This window comes from Spea bombifrons, chromosome 5, assembly GCF_027358695.1.
Source record: "Spea bombifrons isolate aSpeBom1 chromosome 5, aSpeBom1.2.pri, whole genome shotgun sequence".
Taxonomy (NCBI): domain Eukaryota; kingdom Metazoa; phylum Chordata; class Amphibia; order Anura; family Pelobatidae; genus Spea; species Spea bombifrons.
Window position 1 is genome coordinate 46,739,283 of NC_071091.1, and position 12,591 is coordinate 46,751,873.

At 41.7% G+C, this 12,591-nt stretch overlaps 1 protein-coding gene across 1 annotated transcript in view; it reads left to right on the top strand.

Moving 5' to 3' along the window:
* Positions 1–12,591, top strand: part of SACM1L (SAC1 like phosphatidylinositide phosphatase) — a 180,997-nt gene that overhangs the window by 26,137 nt on the left and 142,269 nt on the right. The window contains exon 6 of the mRNA XM_053467324.1: positions 6,953–7,012. Coding sequence (XP_053323299.1) covers positions 6,953–7,012 — 60 coding nt within the window. The remainder of the gene's footprint in view (positions 1–6,952; positions 7,013–12,591) is intronic.

Consider the following 12,591-nt stretch of genomic DNA (forward strand, 5'->3'; position numbering starts at 1 on the left):
CAAACCAAGGAATCTGTAGATTAGGAAATTTGTCTCGACATTGACTTAGTGTAAGAATGCTTTGTTTAGACTCATCAAGGAGATGAGAAACTGATGTGAGACCCATGGCGTGCCACATGGTAAATGGAAGTGAGGAGCGTCCCTCCTGGAAGCCTGGGTTGTGAACAAGCGGTAAGTGAGAAGTGTATTGCCAATTGAGTTTGAGGAGGGTACGAAGAGATTTCCAAGCTCTAATCGTGGAGTATAATAAAGGATTTTCCCTAACATTTTCCGGTAATAAAAGGTATGGCGTGTGTAATAAGACAGATAACATATGCGGGGTGCATAATTGACACTCAAGAGAGGTGTCTGTAAATTTGTGGGATAGTGACAACCAATCAATTGCGTGTTGTGAAAGAGCAGCTATGTTATATTGCTTAATATCCGGGAAATTAAAACCCAAGGACTGTGGTGTGTGTTTAAATTTATATAAGCCAATCCTGGGCTTCTTTCCCTTCCAGAGGAAGAGGTTAAATTGTTTATCCAAAAAGTTGAGATCAGTGGATTTGATTAAAAGGGGTAAGGATTGTATGGTGTAAAGAAGTTTAGGAAAGCTAATCATTTTAATGAGATTAATCCTACCCGTCACTGTCAAGTGTAACGCGTGCCATAATTTCAGTTCATTCGTAACCTCCTTAATGATTCCAGAAATGTTTAATCTGTAGAGTAGACGTGGGTGTTTTGGTGAAATGATATCTAGATATTTAATTGAGGTCGTCGCCCAATGAAAGCCAAAACTAGGGGTATCCGGAGGCAAAACAGAGGGGCCCAAATAAAGCGCCTCCGATTTGTTGACATTAATTTTAAAACCTATCACCTCTCCCCAGGTGTGTAGTAAAGAGAGAATGTGTGGGATGGACGTTTTGGGGTCAGAGATGTATAAGAGGATGTCATCAGCAAAAGCCGTCAGTTTGTGTTCCAGTGAACCAAAAGAAATACCTCGAAAATCAGTGGATGAAATAAGAATACGGAGTAGGGGATCCAAAGCCAAATTAAAGAGGAGAGGAGAAAGAGGACATCCCTGTCTAACCCCTCGGCCCAAGCGGATAGACTCAGACGCCATCCCGTTTGTGATGATAACCGTTTCTGGACACGTATATAAATTGCATATAAAGTTTAAGAAGTTTTGTCCAAAGAAACGGTTTTTTAAGATCCTGTAGAGGTGAGGCCAAGCTACAGTATCGAAAGCCTTTTCTGCGTCTAAACTTAATAAGGCTTGAGGATGGCGATCAGGGTTAGAGTTGGATGTTATTACAGCTGCCAGGGCTGTACGGATACCCCTGACTGAATTACGACCTTTTACGAAACCCAATTGGTGATGTATTAATAATTTTGGTAGGAAGGATTGCAGTCTGGAGGCAATTAATTTAGTGAGAATTTTCAAGTCTTGGTTGAGAAGTGAGATGGGTCGGTATGATTGAACTTTTGTAGGGTTTTTGTGTGGTTTAGGTATCAGTATAGTGGTGGAACGTGTCAAAGACTGTAGTGGGCAATTATTTTTGAAAAATATCATTGTATAATGCAGTGAGGGCTGGCACTAGGTGTTGTGAAAGTATCTTATAGTATTCAGTGGAAAAGCCGTCTGGGCCAGGAGCACGACCGTTGGGCAGAGAGTGAATAGTGTATTTAACCTCCTCCTCTGTTATGACAGCATTTAAGTTGTCCCTTTGTTCATTGGTAAGTTTTGTCAGTTTTGCCTTCTGTAATAATTGTATGCCTGACTCTGTTATCTTGTACTGGAGTATATAGGTGTGTAAAAAAAGTTGAGTGCATGATTAATATCTTTAGGTTGAAAAACACTATTTCCCGCGTCCGTAACGATTTTATGAATAATATGTTTTGGTTTGCGGGATTTCGCCATATTGGCCAATAATTTACCAGCTCTGTTGCCCCATCGGAAAAATTTGTTTTTTGTGTAGTCTATTTGAGTTTGGGCTTTTTCTAATAACAAAGCGTCTAAGAGTTGCTTACATTCCGTGTATTTGATTTTGTGAGAGTCATCTTTATGGACGGAGTAGTCAAGAAAAGTGCGTTGCACTTCTGCAAGTAAGGAATCATACCTCTGATACCAGCGTTTACGTTGATTTGCCTCATAAGATATAATGTTACCCCTTATTACTGCTTTAGAGGCTTCCTAGAAGAGCATATGATTATCAATTTGTTCCAAATTGTCATCTTGGTAATTTGCCCAAGATGTTTGTAACATGGTGGTAAAATCGTCTCTGCAGGTATAGTGAGCAGGGAATGTCCAATGTCTATGTGACCTTTGTATGTTGGGTAGTTGGACCGTAAGACGAATGGGTGCGTGATCCGAGACTACTATTGTATCTATGTGAGTGTTAGATATAAACGGTAAAAGCGAAGATGATGTAAGAAACATGTCGATCCTAGAGAAAGAGTGGTGTACTCTAGAAGCATGAGTGTATTCTTTGTGTAGGGTGTGTGACACGCCATGGGTCCACTAGGTGTAATGAGTTGGTGAATAGGTGAATACCTTCCAAGGGGGTCAACGAGTGTAAAGTCCGCCCCGTCCTGTCCAAATTGTCATCTAGAACTGTGTTGAAGTCACCGCCTATGAGGAAGTTGGAGGAGAAAGAGAGGTTAATAAGCATTTCATAAAGGTGTACATAAAATGAATGATTCGGGTAGTTAGGAGCATATAAATTAATATTAAACCTCTGGCGATGTATGGTGAGATCCAAGAGTATGTATCTGCCATTGGGATCAATAATTGTATTATGGATGTCATAAGGTAAGGATTTACTAATTAAGATTGCCACTCCCCGAGATTTAGTTTTATAAGGGGCAGAGTAGCAGGCTTCGATCCAGTAATCCTTTAATGTCGATTGGGAACCTACTTTCCAATGCGTTTCCTGGAGAAACACTATATGGGGTTTGTACCTTCGTAACACTGTTAGAACCTTTTTCCTTTTGACTGGGGTATTAAGTCCCGCCACGTTCCAGGATACTAATTTTAAGGGGCATTGTGTGTGAGTCTGATCAGATGGTGCAGTCATTGATATCTAGAAATGGGGGTAGAAAGAGGTCACTTAGTTGTTGAAAAGATAATGGAACAATATGCATCCCTGTGTGTCCCAGCTCACACAGGAAGTGAGGTATTGTGGGCAAACCAAAAACAGGAGAAATAAAGAAAAAGTGGGTATACCCACACACACCACGCAGGAGCAGTACAAAAATTAAACAAAACAAATGAAACCTTAAAACCGTAAGGAGTGCCATCATCGTCAGGTCTTCGGAGTACTGCAGACAAGACGTGTATACGTGTGGATATAGAACGAACCGTTCAGAGTCCATGGAGAGTTGTGTGAAGCAGATGGAGTAGGTGAAGACGTCATCGCATCCAGGTGTAGCGCCGCTTCTTGGGGTGAGTCGCAGACCCAGGTCGTATCGTGGATTGTGAAGCGAAGTCTCGCCGGGTAAAGCATGGTGAATTTTATTTGACCCTCGATCAGCCGCTTGCATATTGGAGCGAATTCGCGCCGCCTGGCCGCCACCATAGCCGAGTAATCCTGGAAAATTATTATTTTGTAGGATTCAAATCGGAGATCAGGAACTTTACGATAAGCTGTTAGTATTTTGATTTTGTCGACAAAGTTCAGCAGCTTAATAATGACAGGTCTCGAACGGCTATTGTTTGTTGGTCTCTCAGGGCCCAAACTATGGGCACGTTCAATTTGAAGGGGTAAGCCGTTGTCTAAAGTCAGCTGCAGCACTTTCGGAAGCCAGTTCTGAAGTGTCGGGAGTAGAGAGGACGGCTTGACAGATTCTGGGATACCCACAAATCTCAAATTGTTTCTTCTACTTCTGTTTTCAAGATCATCCAATTTGTCAGTGAGTGTTTTAATCTGTTGGGCCTGAGTAGATAGGTCAGTTTCCATTTTGGCAATGAGGTCTTCGCTGTCACTTTGTCGCTGTTCTAACGCGGTGAGTTTACTAGTGTGATCTGTTACTTCTTGCTGTATAGTGAGTAAAGTTTCTTTGAGGTCTTGGAAACGCTGGTCCAGCATTGGCATCATGACGTTAGAAACTGCCTTCACCAGTGCTAGAGCCTGAGGAGGGGTAGCGCTGTCCTTTGGATCCTCCTCAAAGAAGGCAGCTTTGCGAGTCTTCACTTGTCGGTTGGGATGACTGCAGTTTAGTTAAACGCTTTTTTTGAGAGGATTTGCCGGGTGTTTTACCCGAAGAGTTGAGGAATTTATCCATCTTTACGTGGTTGCCGTTAGCTTTGTCACCTCTCCTGGTTTTCTTGAACAGTGTAGTGATTATATGCAGAAAAGAATAGGTACTGTAATAGGTAATGACGCTATGACACAAAAAGAGTCAGTGGAGACAATAGAATTTGCTAGGTAAGAATATTGCCAATGAGGTATTTTAGTTGGAAGGTGAAAGTTGGAGAGCGTCATGCACGATGCGCTGTTGCTCACGGTGCTGTCAGTAAGTAAATCAGGCTTGAAATGATAATATGTAAAAACGTGGAAAATAAAACAAATACTGAGCCACGCTTTGCCGTGGAAGTAAGGCTCCAATATATAGCAGGTATTCAGCACAGGTGCTAGGGAGATTTGTGTAGTAAAATTCAAATATATATCATATAGTAGCGGCCCAGAGCAGAGATCTTATATTTTAGGGCCTAAATCGTTGCTGAATTCAATAAGCCGTCGACGTGTAAAGGGTTAATTTGAATTTTTGAGTTTGGCACTTAAAGATAACGGTGATAAAGTACAAAATTTGTAGAATGAAGACTGATATGAGCCTCATGCAATGTGTTATATATCAAAACAATGGAGCCGTTAGGCAGGCCGGGGCCAGTAAAACAACTTGAAAAATACATATAATGAATTTATTACTGATAGCCCATCAATATATAGGTAAAAGCCGTTTTCCTATACAGTGGTCAGTCACTGTGGAAATATATATGCTGTGGTGGTATACAGGCCTGAATGGTGTGATGATGAGCCCATTGTCTTGTAGCTGGTGGCGGCCACGCGGCGCTCCGGAAAAACTTATGAAAAGCGATGGACGGCACTTCTTCCACTGTCTGTAGCGTGTATGTTGGTACCGGTGAGCTCAGGGGATGATAGCCGATCAACCCCGGCTCCAACGTCGCCGGAACGAGGCCTCGGTGTGGCAGAAAGCTGGCCGCGTGGTCGGCAAGGTAGCCCTCAACTGTCGGGCTCCCGGCCAGCAGCCCCCCGCTGTTTCCTCTCCGCACCAAAGCATTGACTGGATCGCGGAGAGTGTCCGCCGCCTCCCGGCACTCTCAGGGAGCGGCGATGGCGCTCGGTAAGGGTGATGCACCCCCGATTGTAGTAAGCGTGGGGGAGCCCTTTCAATATGCTGCCTCCAGGTATGGCCGACGACCGGAAGTCCGGGTTGTCTAGTTTTTAAAAATATATGGTTTGATGGCTTTAAAGATACCCGAAATAGCACATGGGGCAGAATGGCCAGCTTCTGGGAAAAAATGGTTTTGAAATAGCAAAACACTACTTGTACTTATTGCCCCATAACGTGCAGAAAAAAGCATAAAAACACTGGGTATTTCTAAACTCAGGGCAAATAGTAGAATCTGTTTAGCAGGTTTTTTCATTAGTTTTTGCAGATGAGTATTTTGTTTAAAAAGTGAGAAAAAGTAATTTTAAAAAAAAAGAAATCACCATATTATATCATTTTTTGTACTAAGATGATATGATAAAAATAATGGCATCTAAAGATGGTGTCCTAAACAAAAAAACAATATATAAATATGTGTGGGAGCATGAATTGAGAGAGAAAATCAGAGTAAGAAACAGTATTGTCCTTAAGGGGTTAACAGGTTTGTGAACGAGGGCAATACCTTTTTGATGTTGTGCTAGGGCAATGGGATGTAAGGGTTTCATTTTCATCTTTTTTTATAATTTAATTTTTTGTATTTTCTTAAAATCTTTTGTATATTTATTTTTTAAATAAACGTTGCACTGTTTTTAGTACAGTATGGTTAGAGGTCGTTTTAGGGACCTCTTGAACATATAATTTATGCTAGTGATTTCACAATGACATCACTTAGCTCACTTTATTTTATTTCATTGTATTATTTTAGCTTTTTTTTTTTTTTATTGTTAAAAAAAAATCACTAACACTCTTTTCTTTTTTTATTTTTAATTTATTTTTTTCCGCTTGTGGGAAGAGCGATGCAAGTCTCCATAGGCATTGCATTGGGGATTATAGTGTGTTTTATCAGCTGGGTCTAGACGTGACCCGGAAGGGAATGCCAGATTGTGCGATTGGGCATTTTAAGTGTTACAGCTTTCCGGGCACTCGCGATGCTGGCTTCTGCTTGGAGGCGGGAGTCCAGGCTGTCAAACAGCAGCCTGATCTACCATGTAGAAACTCCTGTGCCAGAAACTCAGGATGTACCTATACGTCCTAAAGGGCTTTACTGAATGTTTTTTGTTTTTTTTTAAGGATGTACAGGTACGTCCATAGGAGACTAAAGGGGTTAAAGTTTGTACTGAAACATTTGTGTGACAAAAATAGAAGAAAGGGGGGAAAATACATTTTCACAGCACTGTATATGTGTTTTTTTAACTCACTTTCAGGGATTGTACATTACCATTTTCTGTTTGTGGCAGTAAACGTTTTTGGAATTGTGGAGAGAACTTCTTGGGTTAGGCTTGCTCCTACAGGTAGAGCAATTGGTTGACCAGAGCCTGGTGGTGTTAACTCTTTCATGTCCATGCCTACTTCAAAGTCAAATGTGGGAGTCTAGCCTTATCTGTGATGTCATAAATACAGAGATGTCTTTACACTTACAAAAGAAAGAAAATGAGATGCTCTTGTCTAAAATATCATTTTATTTTATGTTAAATTAACCATTTTTCATTACATGCCTAACGTCATGCATATTTCTGTTTAGGCAGATCAGAGGTTTGTATGGAATGGCCACCTCCTGAGAGAATTTGCTGCACAGCCTGAGGTAACAGATTTGTTTTACTTATTGTGTTTTATGTGTTGTTGTTTCGGCATGATGTAGAACAATGAGTCCCGATATCAAGTATCATACAGAGTCACCCTGGCAGAATTCCTGACATCTTGAAATTGACCTCTAGGAATCAAGTAATGATTACACTAACAGAATCGTGTAAAAACAACAGTACTGGAAATCAAAAACCAGTGTGTGGAGGTCCAAGGTCAGGGGTCAACAGTGTATGTTCTTAAACTGCTTACTACCGGCAGAATGTCTAGTTAATTTACTCTGAATTATAAAATTATATTTATTCAATTATATATGGCTTAGATGACCGATACATTTTAAATACAATTCATAAAAGTATTCCCTTTAGCTATGTCATGTTTCCGATAATGTTGCAATTGTACAATCTTAATAGCGAGTGTAACTTTTATTGTCTGCTGAACAGAACTTGCCATAGGTAATGCATTACATCATAGTGAATTGACTGAATACATACAAAATACAAATTATAGTGCAAAATAAAATAGGCTAACGTTTAAATAACGTGAAAAAGTATACCCCCTTAGAATTTTATGGTTTTACGCATCAGGACCTAACATCATCTGTTCCGTAGCAGGTCAAAAACTTGTGTAACAACAACCTCACTTGAACAACAACACATGACATATTACACTGTGTCATGATTTATTCAACAAAAATAAAGCTAAAATGGAGCCATGTGTGCAAAACTAAGTACACCTTATGATTCGTTAGCTTATAGAACCACCTTTTGTTGCAATAACTTGAAGTAATCATTTTCTGTATGATTTTATCAGTCTTTCATGTCATTGTGGAGGAATTTTGGCCCACTCTTCTTTACAACATTGCTTCAGTTCATTGAGGTGTGCAGGCATTTGTTTATGCACAGCTCTTATAAGGTCCCACCACAGCATTTCAATCTGGTTGAGGTCTGGATTTTGGTCCATTGCAACACCTTGATTAATTTACTTTAAGCCATTCTGTTGTAAATTTGCTGTTGTGATTGGGATCATTGTCGTGTTGCATGACCAGCCAGGCTTTAGCTGTAGGACAGATGACCTCGCATTTGACTCTAGAATAATTTGAGTCAATCATGGTCTCCTTTTACCAATGGCTACAAGGTTCACGGTCCCGTGGCTCCAAAACAAACCGTGCTTGACAGTTGGTATGAGGTGTTTGTGCTAATATGCTGTGTTTATGTCCTGATATGTAGAACCATAGAATTTAAACAGGCTGTACTTTCTTTTTTACACGACTGTACATACAACATAGAATAGAAATGTTATGGTACTGCCCCTTTAATTAAAAGAAAGGTATCAAAGTCCCAAAGTTATCTCTGTGGGCAGTCAAGGCAGTGCCAGGTCAAAACAAAGGTCCACAGGGACAACCTCTGTTCCAGGAGGCCAGGGTAACGCAGCGGAGAACAAAATGGAGAAAGGAAGAGAAATCGCGTAAGCAGACAGCGGGTGCGTGACAATTTTGTTTCATAGTGAAAAAAAGACCTCCAAATGTAGTCTTTCCCAAAAGGACAGGAAATTAAATTTGTTGTCCAAAAACAAAACAAATTTTTCCAAATCATTTTTGGTCTGCTTGCACAAGTCTAGTGTTTACTTCATCAGACATCATCCTGATAATGCCAAATTTCATTAATTGCCAGTGATTGTTTTTGTACAATACTTACTTGCATTTTCAAATATTTGCAAAAAAAAATACAAAATTAATTTCACAAAATTAGCATTCATTGAAGTTTATTTCCTAAAGAGGAATAAATAAGTGGATAATGAATCTGTGAATGCCCACTTTATTGCAGGGAACACATAGCATGACACCCAATACACATGTCTAGAAGTATGACACCACCTTTTTGCACTCTCTCTTAACTCTCTACCTTCTCAGCCAACCTTTTATGGCTACCTCTTTCATCAGTCTTAACATCATTATGGCTGGGGGTAATGTAAGTTCCATTCCACAAAAGAAGGGATTACAGGGTGCCTGCGATTTCACAAGTATGCCTAGCATCTTAGCAATGTGCATGATAGATAGATCACATAGACATTCCCACACATGACTGAGAGAAAATGCTCTGTTGCATTGAATAACTTCTGAATCTGTTACAGTGATCTGGATTGTATAAAATCTTTGAAAGTGATAAAACTTTGGGAGTTGACCTTGCTTTTCAAAATAGTCAAAGTTTAGGGATCTTGCGTATGATATCAGTGGTCTTTTGTGTGCTTGTACAAGAAACATGAGGAGTTTTTCATTCTTGGATTATTCAAATATGATATTTAAGATATTCACTCCCAAAACTAGCCTAGACACTATCCGTTTTAGAGAATAGGCTTTGGTTCTCATGTGGACATATTTATTGTGGAAACTTCCGTACATGAGGAAGCACATGAATTATGACATTTTTATGACACTAGCAGACATGAAAGGGCAGAAGACTGGCAATCTGAGAGGATACAATTAGACTCTTTAGAACTTCCAAAAGTAATTTGTTAAATGTTAGAGAAAATACAAGAACTGATTCGCAAAGCTGTCTCCAAACCAGAGTTAATACTAAACAACGAAAAGGCATATATTCTAGCTTTTCTGTGGTACCAAAACCGAACCGCAGTTTCACGTTATTTTTAGATTTTAGATATTTTAGCAGTCCATTTCAACAACACAGAATGTTATCAACCTGAAAGATGCATGTGTTTCACAATATAAACAGTATTTTTAGTATTGCCTCAGTGCCCATAATAGGTATGATGGGACGATTGGCTAATAAAGACTTTTGGAAAACACTGTCAATTTCCCCAAGCTCAGAAGATGAAACAATTCCTTTAGCTCAGGGGTGTCCAAACTGCGGCCCTCCAGCTGCTGCAGAACTACATCTCCCATAATGCTCTTTCAGCTAAGGGGCTGGCTGAGGAGTATGGGAGATGTAGTCCTGCAGCAGCCGGAGGGCAGCAGTTTGGACACCCCTGCTTTAGCTACACAGTGGAACTATAAGCTTTGGCAAATGTCATCTGAAGTCCGTGGAAGATTACTTTTCCGCTCAAAGATAATGAGAATAAACCTATATATTCAGTAACACTGAGAAACCTCCTCTTTTTAAGTGCTATTAAAAGCTTGATGTGTATTAAAAAAATCTTATTTCAACTCAAGAATCATATTTCTTGATAGTTTTAGATACTGTAATATTTTTGTGTCAGAAGTTTAGTAGGGAATATCATGCGGCTTAAGAGAGACCATGTACATGGTCATGGTAATGTTGTCATCATATGTGGTACCCGCGGCAAGTACCTTCATTTTAAAGTACAGATTGTTATAGCTGGACTGCCAACTTCTATACTTCAAATTGACGTGTTACTATGGCAGCGGAAGATGCAGCACCGTCCAATTTTGTCATAGGGCCGTCTAATGCCCTATGAACTTTGTTTGATGTTCGGTTTTACTGTGCTCCTGTGAGATTTAATCTGTGTTCTTCCTGATTATTCTGACCTCTGGTTCACTGAGCCTTGGCCTAGACTAGGTTTATGCTGACCTCTGTTCTTTTGACCTTTGGCTTGGGCTAGTTTATGCTGACCTTTTGTTTCTATGACCCTTGACTTGGACCTCACTATCTGCACTGGTGCTCACTGCTACCTACAGAAGGTTGTATTTCTATGTTTCCCTCTCTTTTGTGTACCAGTATTAGTGCGTCCTAACCTGCACCCCCCCCCTACTGTTCTGTGGGAAAAAATGTCTTCCTTCTACTATTTCTCATGCTGCTTCTACATCAGAAGAACCTATACAGATAGGCCTTGCTCGTGGTCCATTTTCTGAGGCAGAAAGAACTTGCCGTGGTAAACCTGGTCATCACATCCGTACCTGCCCAAGGCAGCATCATCCTGCTGGTGCTAAGAGAGTCGACCCTATTGTCTGTCTAAGCGCCTTGCCTAATGGTGGATCCACTTATCTGTATCCTTATCTGCAGAGGAATAATAACTTTGTTACGGGTACTGCTATTGTTGGTTCCAGACCAAGCAGTTACATAGTTGCACAGTTTTGTGGATCGAGATTAGCAGTACGATACTACTCTGTTGATGTAAGTTTTTAATGGAAGCCCCTTACCAAAGAAACACTATTCATGCAAATCAGTTTGTGGCCCAGGCACACAGAAAATTAGAACATTGGCTTTAGGGCTGAAACAACTAATCGATAAAATCGATAATAATCGATAATGAAAATCGTTGTCAACGAATTTCATCATCGATTAATCGGATCGATTTTTATCGATTATAAAAAGAGGTTTTTTTCAGAGCAAATCCTCTGCTAAACTCCTCTCCTTATATAATCCGACCTCAAACGCTGCAGGGGACCTGGATTCCCCTCACTGTCGGCCGGTCTCTCACTTCCGTCTCTCTCCCCCCTCCCATCTGCCTCCTCCCCCCTCCCATACATCACTCTGCCTCTCTACCCGGCACCGTTACTGCTAGGCATTTTCCCTGCAGCTTCATAGAAGCCTCAGTGTAAGTGAAGGTGAGTAACGGAGTCTGTCTGTGCGATGCAGACCCCCACCGGCTGACAGAGAATCATCCTCTCTGATAGCCGGTGAGGGTCTGCATCGCACAGACAGCCTCCGTTACTGCCCTTCACTTACACTGTGGCTTCTATGAAGCTGCAATGAAAGTGCCTTCAGTAACGGAGCCGGGTAGAGAGGCAGAGCGGTGTATGGGAGGGGGGAGGAGTCAGAGGGGTGTATGGGAGCCACCCTCCAATACACCACTCTGCCTCCTCCCCCTCTCATACGCCACTCTGCCTCTCTACCCGGCTCCCTGGTGTCTTGTCAGAAACGGAGGTTCACAGGAGGCAGAGTGGAGTATGGGAGGGGGGAGGAGCCAACGTGATGTATGGGAGGGGGAGGAGCCAACGTGATGTATGGGAGGGGGCAGAGTGGAGTATGGGAGGAGCCAGAGTGGAGTATGGGGGGGGAGGAGCCAGAGTGGTGTATGGGAGGAGGCAGAGTGGAGTATGGGAGGGGAGGAGGCAGAGTGGTATATGGGAGGGGGAGGAGGCAAAGTGATGTATGGGAGGGGAGGAGCCAAAGTGATGTATGGGCGGGGAGGAGGCAGAGTGGTGTATGGGAGAGGGGAGGAGGCAGAGTGGAGTATGAGAGGGGGGAGGAGCCAGAGTGGTGTTTGGGAGGGGGAGGAGCCAGAGTGGTGTATGGGAGGGGGAGGAGCCAGAGTGGTGTATGGGTGAGTTATAGTGGTGTATGGGGGGTATTATGAATTTTTAGGGCATATAGGGGGTATAAGGCATATGGATATTAGGCATATCAGGGGGGCATAAACATATCTGGGGGTAAAAGGTATATCAGGGGGCTCAGTGGCATATAGGGGGTATAAGACATATCGATATTAGGCATATCAGGGGGGCATAAAACAAATCTGGGGGTAAAAGGTATATCAGGGGGCTCAGTTGCATATCACTGGCATATAAGGAGTATAAGGCATATCAGGGGCACAGTGGCATATCAGGGGCACAGTGGAATCTGGCATATAAGAGGTATAAGGCATATATGGGGCAGAGTG